The following is a 24998-nucleotide window of genomic DNA, read 5'->3' as shown; positions in this document are numbered from 1 at the left end:
TTTAGGAACGACTGTAAATGACATTAAGAAATTAGAATTATAGTACAGATGATATCTTAATGAACGCTATTAATGTTTTCCTCCACATATCTCTAGCTAATTATCCTTCCAACTCAGCCCTGAACTCATATGTCCGTTCTCCTGGCCGTTGATCATTAGGGAAGCACCTGATCTTAGTGTCTCGCTTCTCAACCTCATCCACTGGAACCTTCTTGGTAGCTCCCGCAATAGCAGAGAAGGTCATCACACGTTGAGCGTTGTTACCATCACTTGACATAGCATCGATGCCATAGTATACACCAATCGATGCGACGACGAATGACACGGCGTAAACAGCGACAAGGACAGGCCAACCGTAGTCAAAGAAGTTGGCTTTTCGTCGGCGTTCACATTGGTATTTGGTGTCTTCACCTCCGATGCCGGTACCAGACAGCTTGGATGCATCGGCAGCCCATGCTACAACAAGAAGCTGAGGATCAGAAAGGAGTGAGATTATCAAGTCTTCGTACACGCGGCGGACCTGTTGCTGGAAGTCGTGGACGGGAAGACTCTCATGTCTATCGAGGAGGTTGGTGGTTGTAATAGCTCCGTCTGCTAAGACGGATCCCTGGACCTTGACATTGCCGAAGAGCTTCTCACGAAGTCTGAGCCCGAGACTATGGTAGGCGGCTATGCGGCGGTATCGAGCGTAATCATTGCGCGGGCTGACATAGTTCTTCTCTGGCTCCGCAACGTTTCCATCAGCTGTTCCATCCGTGGACTCATTGGTCCAACTGCTCCAGGTAGTATCGATAATCTTTCGCTTGTAGTCACGATTGGTAATGTTGTACTTCTGAAATCCCGAGGTAAAGTTGAAGGTGACGGTGTAATTGACCTCCCAATGATCGCAAGCAAAGATGATAGGAGTGTAATCGTCGTTCCAGCCATCGGCTTCGCTGTCCATCGCATGAGCCTTGGTGTGATCGTCCACGGCGGCGTAGCCAATCCAGATAGAAGGTTCGGTTCGAAAAACACCAAGATGCTTGGGAAAAGGCGGGCCATCGACCTCGGAAGGAATTCCACCAATAGAAACATTGTCCATCTGAGGACGCATATACTCTCCCAGATCGGTGTTTGCGAAGTAGGTGAAGTTGGAGGCAGGTACAAGCTGGCTAAGGTTGAAAGGCGCTTCAGCATCTCCGAAGCTCTTCATCTCGGATCCTACCCCGTTGGCAAGCTCTTCACATTTATATCCAGGCCCGACGAAATGGACAGTCGTTGAACAATCCCATCCATCTCCACAGATCTCGAGCGAGATGTTCGCTTTCTGGGTTGTCTGTCCACTTGAAAACACACCAGCGGCAATGCGGTCAAGTGCAGAAGAAGGAACGTTGTAGTATTCGAAGATGTCGTCGTCCTCCGCAGCTCCCTCGGCAAGGTTTCCATCTGGGGCTGTCCAGTTGTAGCCAGAAAGTGAGCGACCGTTCATGACTTCGCCCTCGGCTTTCTTCGGAGTCTGGAAACTCTCCTTTGCCTCGTTGCTGAAGTTCAAAGTTCGGATTGAGGGGCAGAGTGTATCTTCTATCCTCTCGCCTGGTACGACGTAGAGTGATGCTGATGAAAGAATGACAACAAGAGGGCTAAGCCACATGTATACAGCAAGAAACATCACAAACCACGATTTGATCCATGCCTCCCTGTTGAAAAGCTCGATGATGTTGTGGGTAGCTCCGAACAGGGCATCAACAGCGTGGATCGAGAATCCTTTCTGTCCTACGGCTCGCCATGCGACTTGCTGATGTGCCATGACGGCAGCTAGTATGAAGTTTGCGTTGGCTATGAACGAGATTAATTGACCCAGTCGCATCCACCATTGTTGGTGTTTTGCTTCCTGGCCATCGAGATGCATGTACAGAAAGTGATGGCCGACTGCACCAGCGACCCCAAGGACCAGACAAGCAATCATAGACCATCGACTCTTCATGATCCTCAACATCAGAGGTCCAGACTCAGGCAAGGCACCTGTAGTAGATCGATTCACGACGTGTACATCAGGAACCTTCGAGTATGTGTCATTAGCAGGCACCTGGCCCATCAGACCCCTGTGACTGTCGTGAGCCCTATCGTAGTCGGGAGTATCTCGAAGATTCGGGCTCTGGGGATCTATCCATAGTGACTGGTGCGGGAATGTCTCTCGTGCGATTGACTCGGGGGAGACGGCCTGGGGAGGGAACTGGCCTAAAGAAGGCTGCGGAGACACGACCGGCTCTGGGAAAGCCCGTTGGTGTTGGACAGGAGAATAAGCATACGGTTTACGCTCCTGTCCATCGTTGACGATTTTACCATCCATTGCGTGTTGATATCCACTCGATGAGGTGGTCGCAGGTTGGGTCGAGGTTTGTCCAAGAGAACGAAAGTCCAGTCGGGAGCCGTATCCAAGGATGTCTCGATGGGAAGTGCTTATATGGGACGAAAACGTGGCGAAATTGCGCTTGCCTCGCTTTCATTAAAGGGTGTCAGCTACTGCAGCTAAAGAATAAGCTGCATAGTCAATGTCTTTGGCCCCCAATGCCCAGAGCCATCTGCGGTGACACCTCCCAGTTGAGGAAGCCTAGCCGAGCCGTCTTCTGGGTAAAGGCCTGCCTTCGTATTTCGTAACGCCCTCCTGGGAACAACGACCTGGGCATTCGTTCCGATGAGACGGGTTTGCTGGGTATCGTCTGATCGAGACCCCATAAGGCTGGTGGCGGATAGCCAAATTGGCGGATGCTGGGATCTGGCTATTACCGATCGCAACCTTGTACAGGTAGTTCCCATGGCTAACTGAAACGAGGCTTTGGGTGTCCTATCAGAGTCGAGGCCGTAACGAAACCCTGGCTCAGAAGCTTGTCTTTCAGGCTGCCAAGACACCTTAAGACCTAGCTAGAGCACTAGCACAGCCTGATTCGATACGTAACTGAAGCTGAAGTTGCAACAGTCGCTTTTAAGCTTACATACATAGTCAAGGAATTCTTAGAGAAGGGGGACAGAAGTAACCCAAAATTACCAAGATGCACTCTGTCATCGCCGCGGACAGTCATCCACCTCGTGCTACCTTCGCAAAAACCAAGTCACACTTGCAATCGAGACCAAATAAAGTTGCCTCACAAGGTTGCAGTAGGCTCGCCATCCCAGCTGTGCTTACTCCCAAGACTTTACCCATGTTCATTCTCCACCAAGTTGGATGCGAATGCAGTTTAGCTCCTTAGCGAAAACCACCATATACGGTTTTGCCGAGATTGCCAACGTCTTACCTGCATAGAAGACAAATTTTTTCGCAGAATGGAATCATGATTTCCCTCCTGAGTGCCGTTGTCACTTCTTTCGATCGTTTTGGGAATCGCAAAGCATGCCAAAGGGAGCTAATTCATTGCCATCGACCGCAAGCGGGCCAATAGGGCAGATTTCTTGGCCATACAGGGTTATAGACAGGAGAAAGAATCTGATTCGCAGGATCGGGAACAGGGGCTTGGTTTTGGGACGATGGGAGGTGGAGTTGCTGGCGAAAGGAGTCCTCCTCCATTGGCACAACGATTCTCAAGCCATAATTAGTCAGTTCGCAAAGTCTTGAGAATGCAAAGGGAATATGCGCAGATTTTGATAAATATTCAAGTCAGAATTATCCTATTGGGACAATTCCAATGCACAGACTTATCAAAAGACTCAAAGCAAAAAAGAAAATACTTAGCAATGTGGTCTTTAGGGTAGGCGAAATCCTGGTGGCTTTATCTGGTCAGTGCGGAGTTGGCAAGCACATTCACATTATAACGCTCTGATGCCGTTTCGTCGTATGAGTTCCAAACCATCTGGCGAGATGAACCAATGGTAAACAATAGCTTGGAGAAATAAGAGTCGTGACACTATTTAACATAACCCTTACTAAGGAAGTCAAATGCCACATCAAACGCTTTATCCCTGCGAGAAGCCTCCGATAGTGCAGCCTTATAACTCAAGCTTCATAAGATCCTCACCATGCTCTTAACACAATTGACTGCGAGTTCATCCGTATTGAGGACCCCTGGGAGCTTCCCCCAATTCATATATCCGACACGATAAAAGGAACCTGACTGATCAATAGGCTGATACAAAGTTAGTCCTCGAAAACGAAAACGATACTTGTCTCCCCTATCAAGGAACAATAAGAAATAGAAACGACCCTTTGCGTCTTTGAGCGGCATTGATAGCCGCACGGCCTTACCTTCCAGCCATCCACCAAGATCATCGAGGTCTGGCGCCTCCAAATATGAGACAAATTGCTCATTCCCTGATCCTTCGTCAAGGTAGAGTTCACCACCTGTCGTTTGGTCTCCGGGAACCATGAAGTCTCCTCTACCAAGGAACAGTCCGACAGATCGATAGACAACTTCAAACAAATGGCCACTGAGTGTGATTGCTCCGCCCATCAAGAATCCGTCTGGTCCTGGTACACCAAGGGGCATTGTCTGCTCGACAGTTATGAAGCAAGGTTCGTGAACTAAGTCCCTATCTGTATTGACCAGACAGTCTCCAGCAAGAGACGTCCAGCTCCAGGACGCTGCCGTACATGTAGCTGATCTCCGTGCTGGAGAGGTGACCTTCCACAAGAGTGCTTCTGGTAGATGACATCGCCAGAGGCCGGCAAGATAGTCTTCAGATAGTTGCCGTGACTGCCCGAAAGACTGAACAACACCCGAGAATGCAACCGAACGGTCAGTTTCTCTCGTCAGCTTAGTTCTCATATATGCTAGGACACGCTGACTCCAGGCATCCATATCGTCTGAGTCTTCAGATGGTGCTGACTCCTTGAGGGGCTGGGTTTGACTCCACCATCTTCCCCTGTTGGCTTGTGGTGTTCCAATCGGCCATATCTCGCATGCCAGCTTTTCTCTACAATGCCACCAAAGCTGATGTGAGCCCATGACCAGTGAGCGCTTGGAAAGGTACCATTCTTGATAGACCCATGCTCGAGAGCGCAAGGTGCAATAAGTGATATCGTCTTGTAAGAGGCCATCACACAACAACTGGAAGACTTCGCCATGAACTTTTACACGAAGCGGCTTGAGGAAACTTGCATGACGGGCCACAAAGCTGGTTCCGGAGCTATCGGAGGCTGTAGCAGAGCACAGGTTCAATATTGCATGCTCGTAGACCCGCTTCACATCCTTCACCTCTTGCACCCAGTCCAACATTGAATCTTGAATAATACAGAGTGAATCAATCCATATGTACTTGAAACCCATTCTGAGAGACAATTGAATGGCTTCTTGATAGGAATTGGGCAGTTCGCGGTTGCTGATGCCAAGCCGAAATCGATCAACGTTCTTCTCAAGAAGCTTGATCGCCTCAACTTTTCCCCAACAATGAGAGAATGCGACATAATCAATTGAATCAACAGAGAGGTTCCTTGGAAAAATGAGGCGAACGCCTAATTCGTCAACGATCTCGATTAATCTTGTTGGCCTGCAATCTGGGCCGCTGTTTCGGCACTTAACATGGGCTCGACAACAGGAGTCAAGCCAGTCCTTGGCAAGTCGGATAAAATCAAAATGATGGTGTGAGACAGGTGGTTTGTAAGAGATAGTACCAGAAGCAGGATCTAGAATTCTTGGTTAGAAAGATTTGACATGTAGGGATTGGAAGAATACCAGGCTCTTTCCAAAGCTGGAAAGCCCAGCAACAGCCACTTGGAGACTTCCCAACAATCAGGCCCTCCAGAGTGTCTACGAAACCGGCATTATGCAGGTTTATTGCATACTGAAAAGAGCTTGAGAGACACTCTTCCAACCTTCGTGACCACGTATGACTATGTCGGATTGTGCCGCAAATGTAACATCCAAGATCGGAAGCCTTCTCTAGGTCAAAGCCGCTCTTGTGGTGAGGCTGACTGAGGCACCGTATGTTGCTTCTCAGGGCCATGTCGCAGACAGCACAAAGCCTCGAAGGCTCTACCACAGAGAGATCGTCAGTCATTTGATAGGTTATAGGTCGGGTTATTGGCTCTGAGTATAACGTCTGAACGTTTGAAAGCAGTGGTAAGGGAGCAAAATTAGAGAGGCAGATGAGGGGGCGAAGCCCAATTTATGCCTTGGCTTTGTTGCACAACTCGTTTAAGTAAGTTGGACGTACATCTCTGGACGAAATTATCTGTTACACCATTGGGGCAACTATCGACACGTAGCCATGTGAAGTCTTACAGCATTTTCTTAGTAATGGTAGTAGAGAAATTGTTTAGAACCTATTCCTGGCTCGCTATATTGTACTGCAGTATTAGTGATAAATAGATACATAGTATAAAAACTTTAAAAATCTGAATTAATAAAGTCTGGGAATGATTAAAGTGAAGGATTACCTTGATAGATTTATATATCTAAAGGCTCAACGTTTTGTTTATTCCAAAATTTAATAATAGAGAGTATTAAATAAACTTATACTTGTCATATTATGTGTGCCGGAACTACCTACGCCGCACTGGTGATAAATTCTGTCGTTTAATAAGTCGCAGGGTCAGAGAATATTGACGTTCATTATTCGAGAACAGCTAATATTATGTAGTATCTGTTGCTCATTTCCCCCCCTTCGATATAGATCTTCTGGGAATGCTGTTCACTGAGCTTTTGTGTCTTTCCCTCACTAAGCCTTCCCCTCGCTGAGCAAGTATTGATCTAATTGTGTGGAACAGGATGCTCTCAGCTCGCATTCCGGGACCGTGGCTTGACCAGCTTCTCCAGTTATTCCGTCAATCCACTTGACAAGAAACACCAAGGTCTCCGAGATTTGGTCTCTTGACATGATGGCCCCGTTGCCTTCAAGGAGAGCTTGAATTGCTTTTGTGTTTTCTAATTAATTTCAATTCAGTAACTGGCAATACTGGCAGGATTTAGTAAGCTAACCTTCTGGACTAGACATGGCGTTTACTTTGTTTAGTATAATGATAGGAAATACAAATAGGCCATAAATCGAGCATTGAAAAGATAGAGTCACAAGTAATGGCACATCACTGACACACTGACCATTATCTCAGATAGTCAAAGCCACTGCAGTTTATTGTCAATCACCGTCATTGTCTCGGTGATAATTGTCATTCTCGTCGGTGATGCCTACTAAGAATACGCAACGCCTATTCAATACTATTCACTGTAATTTCTCGTCAATCACTGTCGTTTTATGCCAATGAGTATTCTCCCCCTGGTAGTTTCTGTTGTCCCCTGTTAATCAATGAGGACAACAGCTTTGGGCAACTCAACAGGGAGAAACTGAAACTCCTTCTTTGATAACCCCATGCCAACCAAATAACCCAATCCCGATGAGTCGCTATGCCTCTAACGCTACATCTCCATTTGCTCGGGACTCACTGTCTGCCAGTGTCGTAGGAATCGTTCCAGCGTCATCCACCTTATTATTTTGCTTCTCACTGCAAAGCTCAAGTCTTTTAACTTACGCAACCGAGCCAACAGTGAGTACCCAGGCTCTCTATCAAGTGTTCACCTTGGTGCTTTGTATCATGGATCTGTTCTATATGAATTAACTCCGGTCGCCTTGTTCTTACTGACCTTCCCTGTACGCACGCACTCAACTCATTGACGCGCACTCGACACTTCGGCATGCAGATTCTTCTCGACAACAGCTCATCTACATTCGAAGCCATGATAAGGTTGCTACTTTAAAACCCCTCATCATCAACTTGGGGGTACGGGTAATCTAACCCCAGTGCTCTTTTATCCTGACCCTCGTCACCAGATACTGGCAAAATTGCTTCTTGGCGACACTTGCTTGCTTCCTAACTCTGCTTAGGCTATTTGTGTTTACTGGTATGTCCATCTTTATCTCGTCGTGGTTGCATTGCCTTGCCAACTATCTCCTCACAAAAGGTGAAGTTTCACTGCATCCAGCATGTTTCGTGACATTTAGTATCTCAACAGCAGTTAATTTGTGTTTACGTTGACTAGCATTGGTATGCGCTCACTGGCGAGGCCGGCCGGGTTTAAGAAGGCTTGTGTGATCTTGAACTAAAATGACAGAAATAACTAGTCTAGACGCCCAACACGTTACACCAAACTTACCTAAGACTTTTCTATCATTTAGAATAGAGGTCCTAAGCTTTCTTGCGCCCTGCAGGAAGGACCATAGTCTGGTAGGGTAGAAGGGGGAGTTTTTGTTATGGACGGACTAGGAAGGGTGGCTATGGTGGGTGATTTCTGGGATTTTATAGCAATTGAATGGTTTTCTTAACCAGAGGTACCCTATGAAATTATGATACACTTCCTGTTCATTTGAAGCATTTGGAAATTTCCTATGTACGTGGGGACGTAAATCACTGAATGCCGTCTTCCGCTTAGTCAATGCAGAACTATCATGTCATCACGGCGGTGTTTCGGCCCCGCCAGGATGCCCCCCAATGCCGGCTTTAACCACCCACGGAGCTCCCCCATTACCGGGTCGCCGCATCTCGAGGCTCAACTCGTCAGAAATCACTTCACCAATACTCGACTTTCAGAAAATCGATCCCACTCGGCCATTGACTTGCGGGTATCGGAATCGGCCCCACAACATCAGGTCACTCGGCATTAGGTGTCAGCTATATAGCTAAGTTCCGTCGCACAACCCGTCCATGTTCTCGGCAAGTAAAATAACGCTGTCAAAATTTCAAAAAGAAAAAAGCAAGGATGTCGCATATTAAGCAAGTAGTAGCCATAAGGAGAAAGCCCGGTCTCACCCGACAGGAGTTTTTCGACTATCACTTCCAAGTTCACGGCAAACTCAGCCAAGCACCCTCTCCAGATATTACTCCATCGTATGTCGACTAATCTTCCGCCATACAACTCTAACAGGTTTCACAGAAAGTATTTCCAGACCCATATCCAGGATGCAGTATACAATCATCAGGAAGGCCAAGGCGTAAACGCCAATCCTTGGTGGGCCTTTTCCGATGACATCGTTGAGCTTTACTTCCAATCCGAAGATCATATGAAGACGATTTTCGGCTCGCAATATGTCAGAGAACACGTCGGGCCGGATGGTATCAACTTCTCCGACTTTGCATCGGCATTACCCGTGACTGTTCAGGAAAGAGTTGTTCCGCTACACGAGTCTGAGAACGCGCCATCTGAAGACGTTGATACTTTATCGGTTTCACCTGTCGCGATGTACTACTTAACTGTAACCGGCGGCGAAACCGACGATATCATCACTGGATTCGTCAATAGTTTGCAGAAGTTCGCAGGGAGCCAGGTCCGCACTCTTGTTGCGAATACTCCAGTAGAGCTGAGCCTCAACCCGGATGCTTATTTTGGGAGCAACTCCAACCGTCCAAAATTCAATTTGATCTTCGCAATCCATCTACGCGGTAAGGAAAGCGTCGCGGACGTGAGGAAAGCCCAGAAAGATTTTGAGGCAGGGCATGGAGCCAAGATCAATCTCCCAAATTCATGGATAGCCTTCGGTCAACGCGGCCTCGTCCTCAATCAGAACCACAATATTCAGGTATGCTTTTCGTTATGTTTACATTTGGAAGCATGCTTACTTGCCACAGTTTGACTCATCTCGGCAGCCCAAACTGTAGGAACATGAGAGAGATGGACGGCATCATTAGTCAGTTTGGGAATATCAATCTCATTTTAAACCGTCGTTATTATCCAATTAGCTGATCCCCTGTGGCTTAGTTGGCTAAAGCGTCCGACTGTTATTCATAGACAATCGGGAGATCGGAAGTTCGAGCCTTCCCGGGGGAGATTCGCCTCTCAATTTCACTTTTTGTCTAAATTGATATTTTAATCACTCACAAATAATCACTCACAAACTTGACTCTTTTCTTTTCCCATCCTTCTGGTCACCCGACTTGTTGTCATTACGCATGTATGATGATTGAAAGGCGGGGTTCGTGTAACCCGAGCCTCTGGCTTATTCTCAAGCCCCCGCTCACATTGACCTCAATCTCCAATTCTTCCATTAAACATTCCAACAAGGCATGGCAACTTCCGCTCAACCTCACGTAATTGTCGTTGGCGGCGGTATTATTGGTGCCGCAATCGCCTGGCACCTGGCTCAACACACTAGCGTAACCGTCGTTGCAGAGGACATTGGTGGGCCCGCCTCCAAAGCCTCTTTCGCTTGGCTCAATGCGAGCTCCGTCAGCCAAAAGTTCTACTACGAGTTTCGCCGTCGATCCCTCCAGAGATGGAAACAGATCCACACGGAGCTTCCAGACCTTCCAATCTCCTGGAGTGGCTCCATTAATTGGCACAAACCCACTGAGGTCCTGGCGAAGACCGAGCGTAACCTCACCGCATGGGGCTACGATATCGCCGACATGAAGAAATCCCAAGTTTCTAAGCAAGAGCCATTCTTTGATCAGTCTACCTTGCCAGATCGGGCCCTCTACTACCCTGAAGAGGGTGCTATGGAAGCCCATGTTGTCGCTCAGATGCTCGTGGCGAATGCAGAAGCCCAAGGCAACGTGAAAGTAATCAGAGCGACAGCTAAGGGGCTTCTCCAGGAGAATGGAAGCGTCAGGGGAGTCAAGCTGGCTTCTGGCGAGGAGATCTCTGGCGATCATGTTGTCGTGGCTGCTGGGCTGGGTAGTGTGCCCCTTCTGGCTACTGAAGGAATCACAGTCCCTATCACCTCGGTACCAGCGCTGATTGTAAACTCGAAACCGACTGATGAAAGCTTGGTCAGGCATGTAGTCAACTCGAAATATCTATACATTCGGCAGACATCAGATGGAATCATCAAGGCGGGCTGCGAGAATCCAGGCGATGACCCAGGCGACGATCCGGAAGCAATGGCACATCAAGTCTTCTCCAAGGTCCGATCAACGCTGGCTGGGGGAGAGACCATTGAATTTGACTATTACACAGTGGGTTACAAGCCGACTCCTAAAGACGGCCTGCCAATCATTGGACCAACTGGACTGGAAGCGGTCAGTGTCGCTGTCATGCACTCTGGTGTTACAAACGCTGCTATTGTCGGAGAACTGCTCAGCAAACAGATCCTCACGGGCGAGATGGATCCAAACCTTGAGCATTTTCGTCTCGATAGATTCAATGAATAAGTGAAGAGATATCGTATTAAATGAATGCTGATATCTAAACCCGATTCAAGAAGTCTGTGGCTTTCGACCATAAACCGCGCGGTAACGAAAGAAAGGATGGTTCGCAGTCGATCTAAGCTCACGGCGCAGCTGCGCGCAGTATACCTTGACTTCCTGCATAGACCAGCCCAAGAGCTGGCTCGCCATGTACAAGACGTAGCCTTCAAAGTCTTGCTCCAGAGCGGCTAGAACATACTGACCAATCTCTCTCATCTTCTTATCTTTAGGCCACCCACCGATAGCAATCTGTAAGTCAGCTGCAAGTCCCTGATCGTGGATGTCAAAGTAGACTCTTACCTTGTAATCAGCGACTTGAATATCCTCAAAGCCAGCCTCGCGCATGCACTTTTGCTGAAGGTCATCTTCGATTATGGTACATGGTTGTCCCATCTTCTTCCCCCCCTCGATAAAGAATCTTCCCCATTCATGCATAGCGCTGGTATCTGTGACGGTTCCATCGTCGCTCTCCATCATTGCTGAAGCCTCGTGACTTTCGACCCAGCCGCCGGGTCTACATGTCCGGAACGCTTCTTTAAATAAGGCTGACCAGTCTTTGATGCTGCCAAACAGATAGCGCATGTGAACAAAGTCGATGGAATCTGGAGCGAATGTCCATGGCTGCGTACAATCGTCGATGTGGCTTTCAGAAGATATCAGCGACAGAAAGATACAGATGAATGGTACATCTGGCTCACAATTCGAGGTTCGGTGGAACCCATGACGGCTGGATAGGTGAGATATCGGTACCTACGACTTTTGCGCCTGGGAATTGGTCGGCGAAGTCACTTCCGGGTTTCAGCATCAGCATATGCTCTCTCCACTAGTGGCTTTCGTCTTATACGTACATAGCCCAGATACCTAGATGTCTTTCGTCAGTATCGACCCACTGCTAATCTGAAGACGATCATCCTACCTGTTCCGGTTCCAATATCCAGAGCTGACTGACTGGTGTGAATTCCGAGGCGACCGAAGATCAGGGCTATTCACAAACCTGTATATTATCCTTCAAAGGCGATAGAAATAGTTTATCATCAAGCAGAAGGCTGAGGAAATGATGTCTGGCAGATTCAGCGGCCGAAAGAATGGGGCAGTAGATGATGGGAAATCTCACACTATATCCATCGACTCATTCTGCTGTTCATCATTGGAAGCCCTGATAAAATGGCGTTAGCTACTGGATTTGCGACGTCAATTGTACACAACAGTACCAGTATTGAGCGTTTCCTCTTTCTGAGTGAAACGTTCGTCCTTGAATGGTTCGGTACGACAAAATGCTCGAAGTCATTGACGCTGTCGACTCGGCGGGGTCGGAGATGAGAGAGTCGGCATCATTATCCTGCGCCTCCACTTCCTAGAATGCGTCAATACTGTGTTACCTGAAGCTAAACTGATATTGCCATACTTCATTCAATTGCTCCCAGTGCGTGACTGGATGCAAAGGTTGAGCTGTCGTGGAATCATCATCTTCTGTCACTGTAACAGGAGTTGTTTCGTCTAATGCCATGATCAAAGTCGCACAAAAAAAGAAAAAGTTTTGTTTCGCAAGAAATGAAGCATCCGTAAATCCCGCAATGGGGGGATGTGTCTTGGAAAGGTTTCTACCCCCGGTCATTCTGCTGGTTCGCTTCCGACATCTTCATGATATGATTCGGCCAACGCGTCCTAAGACCGTTGGGGAATCCATGCGGAATATTCCCAAAATAGCAATGAAATACAACGTTGATTTTAATGGTTGGCTAAATTTCAAGCAAATGATGTGCTTGGGGCCATGGATAGTCTCTTAGCCGTGTCTTGAATTACAAGTGTCATCTTGCGTAGTCTAATACTCAATCCATCAATCAAGTATATCGCCGCTTATGCGATAAACGATAGAAAGTCATAGACGAATAATGGTCCATGTGCAGAAGAAAATGCCTTGAGTTACATGTACAGCCGCAAATAATACATCGGCCTCTGAAAGTATAGTATTACAAAGTTCGATCAACGAAAGGTTCCTGATGGTAATTAACAAAGTTTTAAGTTACCGATACACTTTCAGTTGCAACATATATAAGAACCATTTTCCACCTTATTTGCCGGAGCTGCATTCATTTCATTTCATCTTCCATCTTCATCATGGAGTCTTCCACGCCATCCTCTGGAGAGTCATCCGCTCGCCACCCTCCTGTCAATCAAGAGTACAAATTAGTACTCATCAATCCTCCAAGGCCTAATGCTATTTTCGGCGCCAGTGCCGAATCTCGTGCAAGCGCTTGTCGGTTCTACAGGGAGCATCTTCCTTGCTACTCTGCCAAGGAGTCTCAGTGACACGCACCGGGAACGTTTTTGGTCAACCCTGAGCTGGACGCTCTGGAGATTCACGGATTGGATTATTTTACAACCTTTTCGAATGGTATTTGACACCATGACCGCGAAAAGGCAGGACTAGTATTGTATCTTTTGGACTCGGGAGTAGTCTCTCATTTGGTCGCTTTTATGAACTTGCCGCTTCAACAGACCAGCTTCGCCAAGTTATTGGCCGACTTCAGCATGCCACCTTTATGCATTACACTAAATGGGATAGGCTAAACATGGCTTTCGCCAAGTATTTCAGCTGCTGCCTCGGCCGCCAGTTCCCATTGAGGTATCCCCGTTCACTTCCTGTTGCGGGGGCGACTGGTAGCTTTTCACGCCAGCAAGACCCACGTCCTATCGAGGACGATATACCCAACAGTATCTGCATTATTACCTTCTCTGATTCTGGGCAAATCGTTCAGGATTGGATGAACGGGTTTCAACGGCTAAGACCGACAACACCATGTGTCTTCAGATTTGCATATGCAACCCACGGATTTGAATCGCCATTTATTACCAATAGAGCGGGTGCTATGAAGTATCTCAAGGACGAAGGTGAAAGGTGGCAAGAGTATTTTGATAAAGGAACAATGTCGCCCCCTGACGGGCCATGGCAATTTTCAAATGGGACCCCAAAGCAGCTTCATGGCGAACTTCAAACTGCATTTGAGTTTTGGACTTTTCCTCTCGAGCCTCAAGGTCCATCAGGTAAGGACTATCAACGGCCACGAGGCTTCTCGATACCATTTTACTATTTTCTGCCTATCAATCACAGCTATGCGTACTTCACTTATATAGGCCTCACGTCTATGAGGTTTCAAGGACTATATGGGGATCTCTTATGCCTGTAGTATTAAGTTATGAGGTTGAAGTTGATCAATAATCTCACCGTACCTACTTACAAGTCCATGGAATCTGAGATTCAAGGTCACTTGCTACTTTACAAATTTACGGAGATGCCGCATGACCAATGTTGTGCCCTGTCGAGGGGAGGCAAGAAACCTTAGGACCTTTATGGTGCCAAAATGACTAATCTAAAGGCGTCCTAAATTTAACTAATTCTATCTGCAGCGGTCTGGTCCTCCTAAGCTATATCCTATATTGAGTTACTGAAGTACCACTTGCTTCGAATCAAACTTCAGGCTTCTGACCGTACACAATCCTTTGTCTGAAATACGGATGATGTTGACCTGATCGGATCTCTCGTCGGAGCTGAGTGCACAGAGCTCTGACCTGATCCTCAGTCCATCCCAAAAGCTCGCACGCCAGGAACAGAAGATACCCCTCATAATCTCGCTCCAGAGCTGCCTGCATATAATGTCCAACCTGCTTGAGTCGTTCTTCTGTATGCCAGCCTCCCATTGGTGCCTGTTGCGAAACTGTTAGGCTGATCCAGAAAATTGACATGGAGTATGAAGTTACCTTGAGGTCGACGACGTGGATGTTGACAAATCCCGCTTCTTCCATCGACTTCCTCTGCACATCTTCTCGGATCATAGCAAAGCTTCTTCCTGCACGTTGGCCGCCTTCTTCGAATACTTCACCCCAGCGTTTCATAGCGCTTCCATCTGGAATAGAATTGTCGTCACTTTCCATAGTAGATGAGACTTCGTAGCTTTCGACCCAGCCGCCCGGGGCACAAGCTGTGAACGCTTCGCGGAAAGTGGCAGTCCAGTCTGTAATGCTTCCCAGCATGAATCTCATATGGACGAAGTCAAAGGAGTCGGGCCGGAAGGTCCAGGTGTCGTTGCAGTCCTCGATTTCGCTACCTAAGGGTGAGCTTCGGTGCTATTATTGGCAGTAAGGGGAGCTTACAGCTGTAGATTTGATGGCATCCAGGTTGGCTGAATAGGGCTGATCTCAGTGCCCACGACCTCGACATGAGGATGTTCGTCGGCAAAGTCACTTTATCGTGATCAGTCTCATACAATTTCCAATCCACTCGTTACTTACATGGCCCAGATAGCTATAGCTGCGTTAGAAACAGATGATTGAGTCAATACCGGGGCGTCTTACCTGTTCCCGTCCCAATATCAAGCACCCTCTGTCAAAACCATTGTCAGCAAATGAAATCTGATACGGCAGGACCAATGAATCTAACCTGGATATCAGGCTTGAGAGGTGCCAGATGTAGTTTATTTTCCAGCAGAAGTAGAGTAAAATGATGTCTAACTATTGTTAGACGCCCTCATCATATTTTCACAGTGCGTTCACTTACGCAATGTCCAGAGATTGGCTGGCCTGATCATCATTGGATGCCCTGGGGCTTGTTAGAACCGTCTCATGTTGAACGGAAGTACTCATACCAATACTGGGCTGTACCTCTATCTGAATGATAGGTCCTGCCATGCAGGGTTCGGTACTCGAAAATACTTGAGCTCAAGGAATAGGTCGAGTCCGCCACGTTGGATCCCAGAGCAGAGTCCAGGTCTGAATCACTGTGGCCATCAAAGCCCTCGTCAGTTTCGGCATCATCATGCTCTGGATCTTGATTCTGGTCACTCAAGTCAGCCATTATGTTCGAACTCTTCGTACAAGTTTCGGACCTCTTGGCCCTGCTGGAGGTTCTGTAAGACCTCCCAAGCGGGCGTTGGAGCGGGCGGCAGAGTCAGCCCAGGCGTTTCTGTAGGTTCGCTAGCCATTGTATTGCAGTCTCTCTTGAATGAGGCCTCTGAAGCGATGATAGTGCTACGAATTCGTGGTCAAAGAGGGGGTTTTATCAATTCACACAGCACTGATTACGACACTGGCTGCTTATTCCCCCAGTAGCGCGGCACGTTCGGTTGTGACGCCAATATTGATGTACTAGACGTAAAAGGCAAAGTGTTACGGCGTGGCGGTGCCGCTTAAACCTATTGGAGGAAGTTTGGGGCAACATTCCAGGTGCTCGGACACTGGATCGTCATCTTAGTGGCTTGGTAGTGCTTGTTCCCACGCGAGCTACCAATTTCTTTATAACCGGCAGCTTTCCGCGGGCAGCCTCGTTGAGCAAATACGCGAAAATCACACAGAGCCGAGCCAATCGAGAGCTGGTGATATGAAAGCGAAGGCTGCCATCTTTTCCGCCTGAGGCAAAAGAGAGGCTGTGTTGGGTGACAGGGGAACAATACGACTATCATAAGACGTGTCCGTTATATCCGTGGACGCGGGATTTGCAGTCTGTGCAAGCCGGTAGATATCAATTTACCGTTACATCCGGTCGATCTGAATTATGTCCATCAATCCGACGCGAGGGTTTAGAGGCCCGCGGAGAGCGATATTGTCCGACTTACGAAGAATGATTAGTCGCAAGGCACGGCGATTACTAATCAGAGAGTCATTTTTAATATAATCGGTATCTTCGGGATAGATCTCTGGATGACACGTAATTGATGCTCAACTCAATTGCTCTTCCAGGTGCCAGACGACCTAGGATGATTGGACTGCGGGTTAAAAATAGCTAGCAAAAAAAGATGCTAACTTCATCTAATAATCACCCTAAACCTACACAAGTATTTATCTCACTTGTGAGCAAGGTCTTCTGCTTTCCAGGATTCCTTTACTAACTCTCAATCTAAAGAACTGCCCAAAGGTGAGCAAGATTCAAGATACCCTGGATCCGACAAGTTGAACGTCGCCGAGCGAGCCATAAACCACGAGGGCATTGAAGAATAAGAGTAAATTGACCGTCGACAATCGACCTGTTTTCAATAATCTACAGCACATACGAATTTGATTGCGCGACTATTCTACTGAACCCCATTACCGTTATTTGCAATCAGATTAGGCGCTCCACGAAGGTTTCCAGAAATCTTCTTGGGAGTCGCCAGTTCCTTTAGCCACGCCGTAATATCGGCAACTCCCTCGACCTCCTCCACACTCATCGCATACAAGACCAATCCAGCAACATGAGGAGCGGCCATTGAAGTTCCATCCTCAGTAAATGTGTATGTGTTGGACTTGTGACCAGCAGAAGTAATACCTACGCCAGGGGCCAGAATATCAACAGTCTTTCCCCAGTTGGAGAAGTCAGCGACAGCCCAGTTGGAGTCAATTGCCCCAACAGTGATTGCGGTCGAGGCAGAACCAGGCGACTCCTTAGCGGCATCTATAGCATCGTTACCGGATGCGACAACTGTGACGACACCCTTCTTGGATGCAGTGTCAACAGCTTTGTTGAAGGCGGTGGACTTTTCGCCGCCGAGAGACATGTTGATAACGGCTCTCCATGTGCGATCTTTCTTGATGATATCGTTGACGGCCCAGTTAAAAGCGTCAAGGACGATAGATGTGTCAGATTCATCGCCGTTGAAGACCTTGAGGGCGAGGATATTGGCCTTTTTTGCAACGCCATAGGTCTTACCAGCAATGGTACCAGCAACGTGGGTTCCGTGGCCGTCATCGTCCTTGTTGTTGCCCTTCCAGTTGGTCCAGGCAGCCTTTGCACGGCCACCGAACTCATTGTGAGTCACTCTGACACCGCCGTCAATGACATAGGCATACATGTCAGTGCCAGCGTAGTCATCATAGATGTACTCCTTGTAACCCTTCTTGCGATGAGAAATCGTGCCGAGACCCCAGGTGGACTTCTTTTGCGTGATCTCATCTCTCTTCTCGAGGCTTCGCTTGCTCTTGATGCGATTGAGCTTCCATACACGGTTGGGCTCAACAGCCAGGACCTTGACGGACTAGTTAGCTTGTTTGTTCATCTAGGTACTGGCGACGGACGGCCAAGGCTCGACTTACATCTGGGCTCTTCTTGATCTCCTTGATCGTCTCTGTGTCGAATGATCCAGCATATCCCTGGAAGCCAGACTTGCTGTCATAAGTCTTTTCGACACCAACTTCGGTCTCGCGCTTGGTGAGACTTCTCTTGTGAACGCCTTTGACCCATTTTAAATGGGTCTTGGCCATGACAGCATCGACCTCAGGCTTCAAGGTGATGATGTAACTGCCTGGGATGATAGCGCCGGCCTCAGCAGCTGGGGCAGCAGGTGCAGGGGCAGCAAGTCCGCATCCAAGAAGGACGCTTACTGCAAGGGCGATATTCTTGAAATTCACCATGATGAAGAAGAGAAGTCAGAAGGTGATGATTGTACTTTCTTGGAAGGAATTCTGGAGGATCAACGGCGGGTCATATATACCCGCCGTTAAATACTGCTCTACATATTTAATATTAAACCCGTCACTGGGACTTCTCCTCAGCCCAAGCTCGCCTGCAAATAGTGCAAACGAGATGGCGCACCGCCGTAGCTGATTGCGATCAACATGCGATTCCCCACCCGTCCCTGGCTGTTCCTGAGCATGCTTAATTTTTAGCTATTGACCCTAGATCCGAAAATGCTCCCTCAAAACGAACAGTGGCTGGTCTGGATGTGGCTGGATTTGTGTTAGAGGACCCCGAATTCCAGCGCTGTGGGTGACTATTTTTCTTTGGGCATGCTAGTTCGCAGCTGAATTCCCTTTCCGGAATAAAATGATATGGATTTGAACTCTGAAATCAATAGACAGAAAAAGGGACGCTGTTTGTTTCACTTTTTTGAAGGGTTGGGGGGGCACGTGGAGCCGAATGACAATGCGAGGGATAAGGGAGGGAGAACATGGCATTGTGTCCTTTTATACAGTTGCCCCGGCTATGACAATGGCATTCTTCTGTGACATCTCGGTAAAGTACAAAGGCCTGAATCAATTGTATTGGAAACCGCTTAAATGTCACCAAATCTCGTTTTTGGACTGCTCCCAGGTAAAGGTTCTTGAGCCTCGGTGTTCGAAGCTTGTTCTAAAACGGCTTTGCTCATGCCAAACACCGCATCAGCTCATATCTCATAACTTGCAGCCCATTGAGATGAAAAGTTAAGAAAATCAGTCATAACGCTAACTTCAATAGTGCATCTGATGAATCTATTCCACCTGTCGATAGACCGCCTTGTGAGGTCGACTGCACAATGTCTATCTAATGCACGCTGCGCCGGTTCCCCTTGCGTTAGTCTACCGATCCACGTCTCTGGCTGGCTGGACCCCTAGTGGATCTCGAGTGGCTTGCTCTACGATCTCTGGTCTGCAGAGTCAGGCGTTTGGGATAGGTCCTGTTCTTTCCGTAGGCCATGGCCTAGACCAGCAAGGACAACCTGCATACGTTCCGAACCATTACATTGCCTCAAATGGCATCTGTTGGCCGCTGAAAGCTGTCGATAAATACTTAGACCAGTATCACAATGCCCCAAAGAAGTGTCTTCAACTTCACATACTGTAGTATTGGCACTCGTCGACAAGTCACTTAGCAATGCCGTATTCGCTGTTTTTCACAGTCAGAAGCTTGTTATCAATCTCATGTTCAACTGCAGGTCCCAAATCGGCTGTGGCTTGAGACTTTCGATAGCGCCTGTTTCTCGAGACAAAATGACCACTACATTCCAGAGGCGGGTGACCACGAGGCTGGCTGGGATTCCCAAGGATGGCCTGCTATTTTAGTGTATAAATAGCCGCCGTTCCTCAAGTTTCATGAAAACTAAATACCATTGGTCATCGAAGTTCTGGTATGTGATAGCCTTCGAGGCTGAAGCGTGGAGCGGCTGACCATATTAACTTGCTCAAGTGTCTGGAAGAGTGAGTGGATCACAAAAAAGCCGGCATAGGTCCAGCTCAAGAGCCAAAATAGCGCTGAAAAGTCCTCTTTATGATCGAGACCGAAGTCGGATGTTTTAGTCCGACACCAAGAGCTTTGAATGGGGTGATGAAGCTACGTGCCGCCGTTCAGGCGAGGCCGGCTGAGAAACAAGCTTGTTACCTTATTCAATAGTTCCGAGACGCAGACTCAGATCGTGTATTGTAATCCCTGACTGGTTGAACTGGATCTGATCTATGGTGCGTATTTATCGTAGCCGCTGGCTGAGTAGAACGGGGTCCACCAACTTCTCTAACGGTCTTTCGTGGTTACTAGCGGGTTGTTCATCTAGAAAATGTCAGTATCACCATGCCCGGTTTTGATTGGTGTTTCCAAGCCTTTAAAGGCTACTCAAAACATGGGACGCCTGATAATGCGAATTGCTATACTCATGAGCCCGTTAAAAATAGCTATGCTAAGCTGAAAAGCACACGGGTAACACTAAAGATGGCTTGTCGGAGCCTGGCTTCCCACCATGATATGATCCATCAGAGTTTCAGCAGCTCCCTCAGGTGACCAACTCTTCATCCGATCGTCACTCAACAGGTATGCCTTGGGAAATCCAGGTAGATCTGTCTCCCCAAGCACCATCCTTGCGATAGCTTCGCCAGTAAGCCAGCACTTATCCATCCCATGCCCATTAAACCCCGCAGCAATCCACTCTCCACTTCCACTTCGTCCCGTGAGATTATGCGGAAGCTTTCCCACAATCGGCATACCATCTGCCGTGAAGCCCATTATTCCGGACCAGACATTACTTGCCTTTGCGGGAGCTGCATCCTTCCAGATCTTTGGGGCTGCAGAAGTTAGGGTTTGGCGAGCATCATCTGCAACATTCGAGTCATCGCTTGTGAGAAGACCACGAAGGCTCTGGGACTCGCCACCGAGGAACATAACCCCGGTCTTTGCATTCTGTTGAGCGTAGTATAAGCCCAAATGAATGTGTCCAGTCTTTGCGTCGTATGTGCCAAGAGAAACCTGGGACCAAGACATCTCGTGACCAGCTCGTGGAAAGGCTGGCCCAAGGTTTTGCGTAGACATAGTCCCGCGTAGTGGATATAGATTGCCAACGAGGCCAGGAATCAGATTGCTTGAGTAGCCATTAGTGCAATGAATGATGTTTTTAGCTCGAATGGATCCTCTTGATGTACGCACTAGGTATGGGTACTTCATCGCATCGTCCTGGAACTGTACCGAGAGAACGGGCGTCATCGTCTCGAGGGTGAAGCGGCCTGAGAACTCTTCTCTTATAGACGCTAAAACTGCAGTCAGAAGCCGATATGGCCACAAGGCTGCGACTCCTGTTTGTGCAACTGCGCCGGCAACATTTGTGAAGTTGAAGATATGCGATAAGCAGTCAGCAGTTGGCGCATGAAGGAGTGTTACTCAATCTACCTTGGCCGCCTCCTCCCTGTTGTATACCTTGAACTTAATCTCACTATCAGGCACCGCTTTGAGTAGTTGCTTGACTTCTTCAATAGCGCCTCGAAATGAAGTTTGATCAGTATACGATGTTGCTGATGTCACCTCGCGAAATTCCACAGCCTCTCTATCCTCCGGATTCAACTGGACGATAAGCTCTTTTAGGCGACGGATGTTCGCCTCGCTAAACCGCACAGTCTCTATCGCACGCTCAACGCCAATTGTGTCGACAAGAGCTGGAAACAAAGAATCGCTGTCAGAGACAAGATGTCCTCCATTTCGCCCAGTCGCTCCGCTTACGGCCGTGCGGGCCTCAAGCATAGTCACCCTGAGACCAGTTCCTTTCGGATGGTTCAAGAGACTGTGTGCGGCGCCGATACCGGTGATTCCAGAACCAATGATGACGATATCGGTTTCTGAGGGCAAGGCATGGGACTGTGCGTTTGCTACGTCTGGATGCGGTGGAGTCTGCCAGGTCGGTGCCGTTGGGTTTGTACTCGGTAGCCCCGACTGAACGGTGATGAGCTTCACGACATCTTGGATGAATCCTAATACAGTGAGTCAGAGCAAACTATATGAGATAGAGAGAGGGCCATAGGCTTACCGTTTCCAGTCATTTTTGAACACGAATGAGTGTTTGTTGTATTCTCAAGTCCCGGTATCAATTGGAATGTAACGCGCGGGGTAAGCCTTGCTCGTTGGTGTTACAAGATGGGTCAGAAGATGATGTTCCTACTCAATGTGAAGCCGGAAACTGAACGATACAGCTCTTGAGATATAGTCAGCGATTAAGATTATTGTGTATTCTATTGCCTCGATATGGTCTTTCCCTTATCTATTGCTTGACATGATCCCTGAAAAGGATCGGGATCATCCCCCCTCGCATAGGCATGCTTCATTGGGTCTAGATCGTCCATGGAGCCCCTGCAATGACCCGATTGGTGGCTCCATGGTCTCAGCTCGAATAGATGGCCTCAGTCAGGTGAAACTCTTCAGTTGAGCATAATTGTAGGTTTCGCTATCAGTCATTATTATTCTATGAAATGTAGTATATTTTTCTAGAAGCGAAGCGAAAATCCTTTATAATTTTGGGCCGCTATTCATGCTCAGCTGGAATGTTTCTCCCGTCAACATCTTCAGCAAAATAAGAATGGTAACGTCGTCTTGTATAAGGCAGTTTATCCAGTACATTGACCTTCACCGTCCCCGATTGTCGTATAAACGAGCCTCAATTCTATTTGTCCTTTCAAGTCATGATGTTATCTTGTTCGTGGTCCTGCGTCTAGACGCCTCGTCGCAAGTAGTGCCGTGTCCTCCCATACGGAACCCTCGGTCTCTGAGACGGTAATCTCGGGATCCGAATAACACAATCTACAAACCCCGCCTCCGAGCAACTTGAGGGGTTCGTTTCAACGACGAAAGTCGCCCATACCGACATTCTACCATACCTAAGAAAGATTATCATCATGTCGAGGGGCGTTTGCGGGGTTTGGACGCTCCTCAGCCTGCTTAATCGAGTTAGTGGATCACCAAGCGTTCACCTGCATCTCCAATGCGACAATTGCCCCTCTGTAATTGAAGTGTTTGAGGGTAAAATTCATTGTTATCAAGCTTATAAAAACTGCCTGGGGACTGTATAGACGTTTTTCTACCAAAGAGCCTCATTTTCTAGTATCTCTTCTCTATTCAACAAGCTTTTACTCGACAACTTGGTCAACATGCCTGCCAGCAAAACTCCGATCGGCACTACAGAGCTTAGCGTTCAGGGGCTTGGTGTTGTGAAGGGCCTGAGCTTCCCTAACAACATCCACCAATTCAGTGGCATTCCTTACGCATCGCTCTCCAAGCGTTGGACACGCTCACAACTCAGGACTTCGTGGCCTGACGATTTTCACGATGGGACAAAGCTGGGGTAATTAAGATCAAAGTTCGCTGCTATGTAATGATTGCTGAATCTGCTTACAGACCCAGCGCACCAAACCCGCCGGAGTACAATACACCTGAAGATATCCTTATCCCAGTTGACATTGCGCCCCATTTTGAAGAGCCAATTGAAGATGAACTCAATTGCCTTGTCATGAACATCACAACACCAACACTGGGCTCTGACTCTGGTGCGAAATTGCCCGTTATGGTGTATATCCATGGCGGATCTTTTCTTTTTGGCGGTGCCAATAAGGGCGTCTTCGATTGCGTCAACTTGACGACCTTTGCTGCAGCCCGCAACACTCCAGTTGTCACAGTCAACCTCAACTATCGTGTCGGCCTCGGTGGCTTTCTCGCATCGGCCGCAATCAAGCAAGATATAGAGCGCGATGGTCTTGAAGGCGTAGGGAACTTTGGTCTTTACGATCAGCAGGTTGCTTTGCATTGGGTGAATCGATACATAGCCTCTTTTGGCGGTGATCCCGACAACGTCACTATCTACGGCGAATCTGCTGGAGGGATGAGCGTGTCTCACCACATCGCTGCTAAGAATCCGGCGCCCTTCCATCGCGCCATCGCCATGTCTGGTCATTTGAACACCGTCCAGACTTGGCCATTGGAGCACCACGAAAAGCATTACCGCGCTTTGTTGAGATACCTTGGTATTGATGCGGGCGCACCTTCTGCTCTCGATCAGCTTCGAAACGTCCCTGAGGCTGTCGTCGCTGCTGCAACGATCCCAGTGGAGGGCCTCCTCAACGCCACGGGCAATCCATGCGACGATGGTGTTTTCCACAAGACGAAACCTACCGCCAACGGTATCACTTCACCTCCGGCGTGGCTTAAGAGCTACATGGTTGGAGATACCACTGACGAGGCGATGATTTTCACTGAGGATCTTGCTGAGGAGACCTTTGACTCTTGGAAAACTGGCATGAATAAGTTCTTGAGTGAAAAGGCTACTGATGAGATCCTTGATCTCTATGGCGTCACTCCTGATCTCTCGAAAGAGGAGCTTCTGAAAGCCCTCGAAGACATGACAGGCGATTCAGTCTTCAAAATCCACAACTGGATCGCTGTTCACCGTTCAGATATTCCGCAAACCTTTGGTTATCACTTCGACCAGGTGTGCACTCATGATAGCATGTACAAGGGTCAAGCCTACCACGCACTCGATCTACTATATGTCTTTCTCAATTTCGACGAGAGACTGACTCCAGGCCAGCAAAAGCTTGCAAGAACTATGGCTGGTAGCTTTATCGATTACTCCTACGGCAAAGATCCATGGCCTCGAGTCGCCGATGGTGATCAATGGATGAGGTTTGGACCAGACGAGACTAGCAAAGTCGTTACGGAAGCTGAGGATGAGAATGTGCGAAAGTATTCTCGTATGCAGAAGATTCTTGATATGGGTGTGCTGGAAGAGCTCATACTGGCTATTGACAATCTTGCCTGTAAGAGGGATAAGATGGGGACTTTTGAGGACAGACCTCGTCAGTTTAGTGAGGATATCAAGGCCGAACCAGTAGTCGCTGATGCTATCGGGATCAAGGAAGCAGTCTTAGCTTAGCTGATACCATAGGGGCA

The 24998-nt window shown here is 48.1% G+C and overlaps 8 protein-coding genes across 8 annotated transcripts; 2 read left to right on the top strand and 6 right to left on the bottom strand.

Annotated features, from left to right (window-relative positions):
- Positions 1–100: 100 nt before the first annotated feature.
- On the bottom strand, positions 101–2329 carry FOBCDRAFT_148969 (uncharacterized protein; the record flags this gene model as incomplete). The annotated part of the gene is made up of 1 exon (XM_031192623.2): positions 101–2329. One exon carries the CDS (start codon positions 2327–2329, stop codon positions 101–103), a length of 2229 nt encoding a protein of 742 aa, XP_031031469.2.
- A 1645-nt stretch (positions 2330–3974) lies between these two features.
- Positions 3975–5967, bottom strand: FOBCDRAFT_147292 (uncharacterized protein; the record flags this gene model as incomplete). The annotated part of the gene is made up of 3 exons (XM_059608254.1): positions 3975–5191; positions 5357–5593; positions 5643–5967. 3 exons carry the CDS (start codon positions 5965–5967, stop codon positions 3975–3977), a joined length of 1779 nt encoding a protein of 592 aa, XP_059466214.1.
- A 2647-nt stretch (positions 5968–8614) lies between these two features.
- Positions 8615–11053, top strand: FOBCDRAFT_192262 (FAD dependent oxidoreductase-domain-containing protein). Its single transcript, XM_031192621.3, has 5 exons — positions 8615–8788; positions 8835–9477; positions 9527–9552; positions 9866–9870; positions 9960–11053. The coding sequence occupies exons 1-5, from the start codon at positions 8661–8663 to the stop codon at positions 11045–11047; spliced, it is 1890 nt and encodes a 629-aa protein (XP_031031467.3). The 5' UTR covers positions 8615–8660; the 3' UTR covers positions 11048–11053.
- Positions 11041–12662, bottom strand: FOBCDRAFT_233621 (S-adenosyl-L-methionine-dependent methyltransferase). The gene is made up of 9 exons (XM_059609937.1): positions 12489–12662; positions 12295–12437; positions 12198–12239; positions 12078–12144; positions 12000–12027; positions 11932–11944; positions 11782–11871; positions 11384–11726; positions 11041–11332 (listed from the first exon to the last, which is right to left on the bottom strand). The coding sequence occupies exons 1-9, from the start codon at positions 12588–12590 to the stop codon at positions 11093–11095; spliced, it is 1068 nt and encodes a 355-aa protein (XP_059468071.1). The 5' UTR covers positions 12591–12662; the 3' UTR covers positions 11041–11092.
- Positions 12663–14440: 1778 nt separating this feature from the next.
- FOBCDRAFT_233617 (S-adenosyl-L-methionine-dependent methyltransferase) lies at positions 14441–16089 on the bottom strand. The gene is made up of 8 exons (XM_059609936.1): positions 15967–16089; positions 15727–15914; positions 15639–15680; positions 15522–15588; positions 15437–15464; positions 15374–15386; positions 15236–15325; positions 14441–15185 (listed from the first exon to the last, which is right to left on the bottom strand). Exons 1-8 carry the CDS (start codon positions 16060–16062, stop codon positions 14552–14554), a joined length of 1158 nt encoding a protein of 385 aa, XP_059468070.1. The 5' UTR covers positions 16063–16089; the 3' UTR covers positions 14441–14551.
- A 1018-nt stretch (positions 16090–17107) lies between these two features.
- On the bottom strand, positions 17108–18463 carry FOBCDRAFT_324338 (peptidase S8/S53 domain-containing protein; the record flags this gene model as incomplete). Its single annotated transcript, XM_059612112.1, has 2 exons — positions 17108–18078; positions 18146–18463. The coding sequence occupies 2 exons, from the start codon at positions 18461–18463 to the stop codon at positions 17149–17151; spliced, it is 1248 nt and encodes a 415-aa protein (XP_059466213.1). The 3' UTR covers positions 17108–17148.
- A 2041-nt stretch (positions 18464–20504) lies between these two features.
- On the bottom strand, positions 20505–22289 carry FOBCDRAFT_254090 (FAD dependent oxidoreductase-domain-containing protein; the record flags this gene model as incomplete). Its single annotated transcript, XM_059611086.1, has 3 exons — positions 22090–22289; positions 21503–22033; positions 20505–21376 (listed from the first exon to the last, which is right to left on the bottom strand). The coding sequence occupies exons 1-3, from the start codon at positions 22100–22102 to the stop codon at positions 20505–20507; spliced, it is 1416 nt and encodes a 471-aa protein (XP_059466212.1). The 5' UTR covers positions 22103–22289.
- A 914-nt stretch (positions 22290–23203) lies between these two features.
- FOBCDRAFT_245210 (Alpha/Beta hydrolase protein) lies at positions 23204–24940 on the top strand (the record flags this gene model as incomplete). Its single annotated transcript, XM_059610668.1, has 3 exons — positions 23204–23397; positions 23451–24865; positions 24900–24940. 3 exons carry the CDS (start codon positions 23204–23206, stop codon positions 24938–24940), a joined length of 1650 nt encoding a protein of 549 aa, XP_059466211.1.
- Between the last annotated feature and the right edge of the window lie 58 nt (positions 24941–24998).

The sequence above is a fragment of the Fusarium oxysporum genome, chromosome XI (assembly GCF_013085055.1).
Source record: "Fusarium oxysporum Fo47 chromosome XI, complete sequence".
Classification (NCBI taxonomy): domain Eukaryota; kingdom Fungi; phylum Ascomycota; class Sordariomycetes; order Hypocreales; family Nectriaceae; genus Fusarium; species Fusarium oxysporum.
Note: the sequence above shows the minus strand (reverse complement) of the source record. Positions and strands in the feature narration are given on the sequence as shown.

Coding starts and splice junctions, on each gene's coding strand:
- FOBCDRAFT_192262 (XM_031192621.3), top strand. CDS start 8,661: ATGTCGCATATTAAGCAAGTAGTAGCCATAAGGAGAAAGCCCGGTCTC. Junction 8,789..8,834: donor TCTCCAGATATTACTCCATC/GTATGTCGACTA, acceptor CAGGTTTCACAG/AAAGTATTTCCAGACCCATA. Junction 9,478..9,526: donor ATCAGAACCACAATATTCAG/GTATGCTTTTCG, acceptor TACTTGCCACAG/TTTGACTCATCTCGGCAGCC.
- FOBCDRAFT_233621 (XM_059609937.1), bottom strand. CDS start 12,590: ATGGCATTAGACGAAACAACTCCTGTTACAGTGACAGAAGATGATGAT. Junction 12,240..12,294: donor AGAGGAAACGCTCAATACTG/GTACTGTTGTGT, acceptor CCATTTTATCAG/GGCTTCCAATGATGAACAGC. Junction 12,145..12,197: donor AATGAGTCGATGGATATAGT/GTGAGATTTCCC, acceptor TGAATCTGCCAG/ACATCATTTCCTCAGCCTTC.
- FOBCDRAFT_233617 (XM_059609936.1), bottom strand. CDS start 16,062: ATGGCTAGCGAACCTACAGAAACGCCTGGGCTGACTCTGCCGCCCGCT. Junction 15,915..15,966: donor ACCTCCAGCAGGGCCAAGAG/GTCCGAAACTTG, acceptor TTGAGTGACCAG/AATCAAGATCCAGAGCATGA. Junction 15,465..15,521: donor CTCTCAAGCCTGATATCCAG/GTTAGATTCATT, acceptor TGGTTTTGACAG/AGGGTGCTTGATATTGGGAC.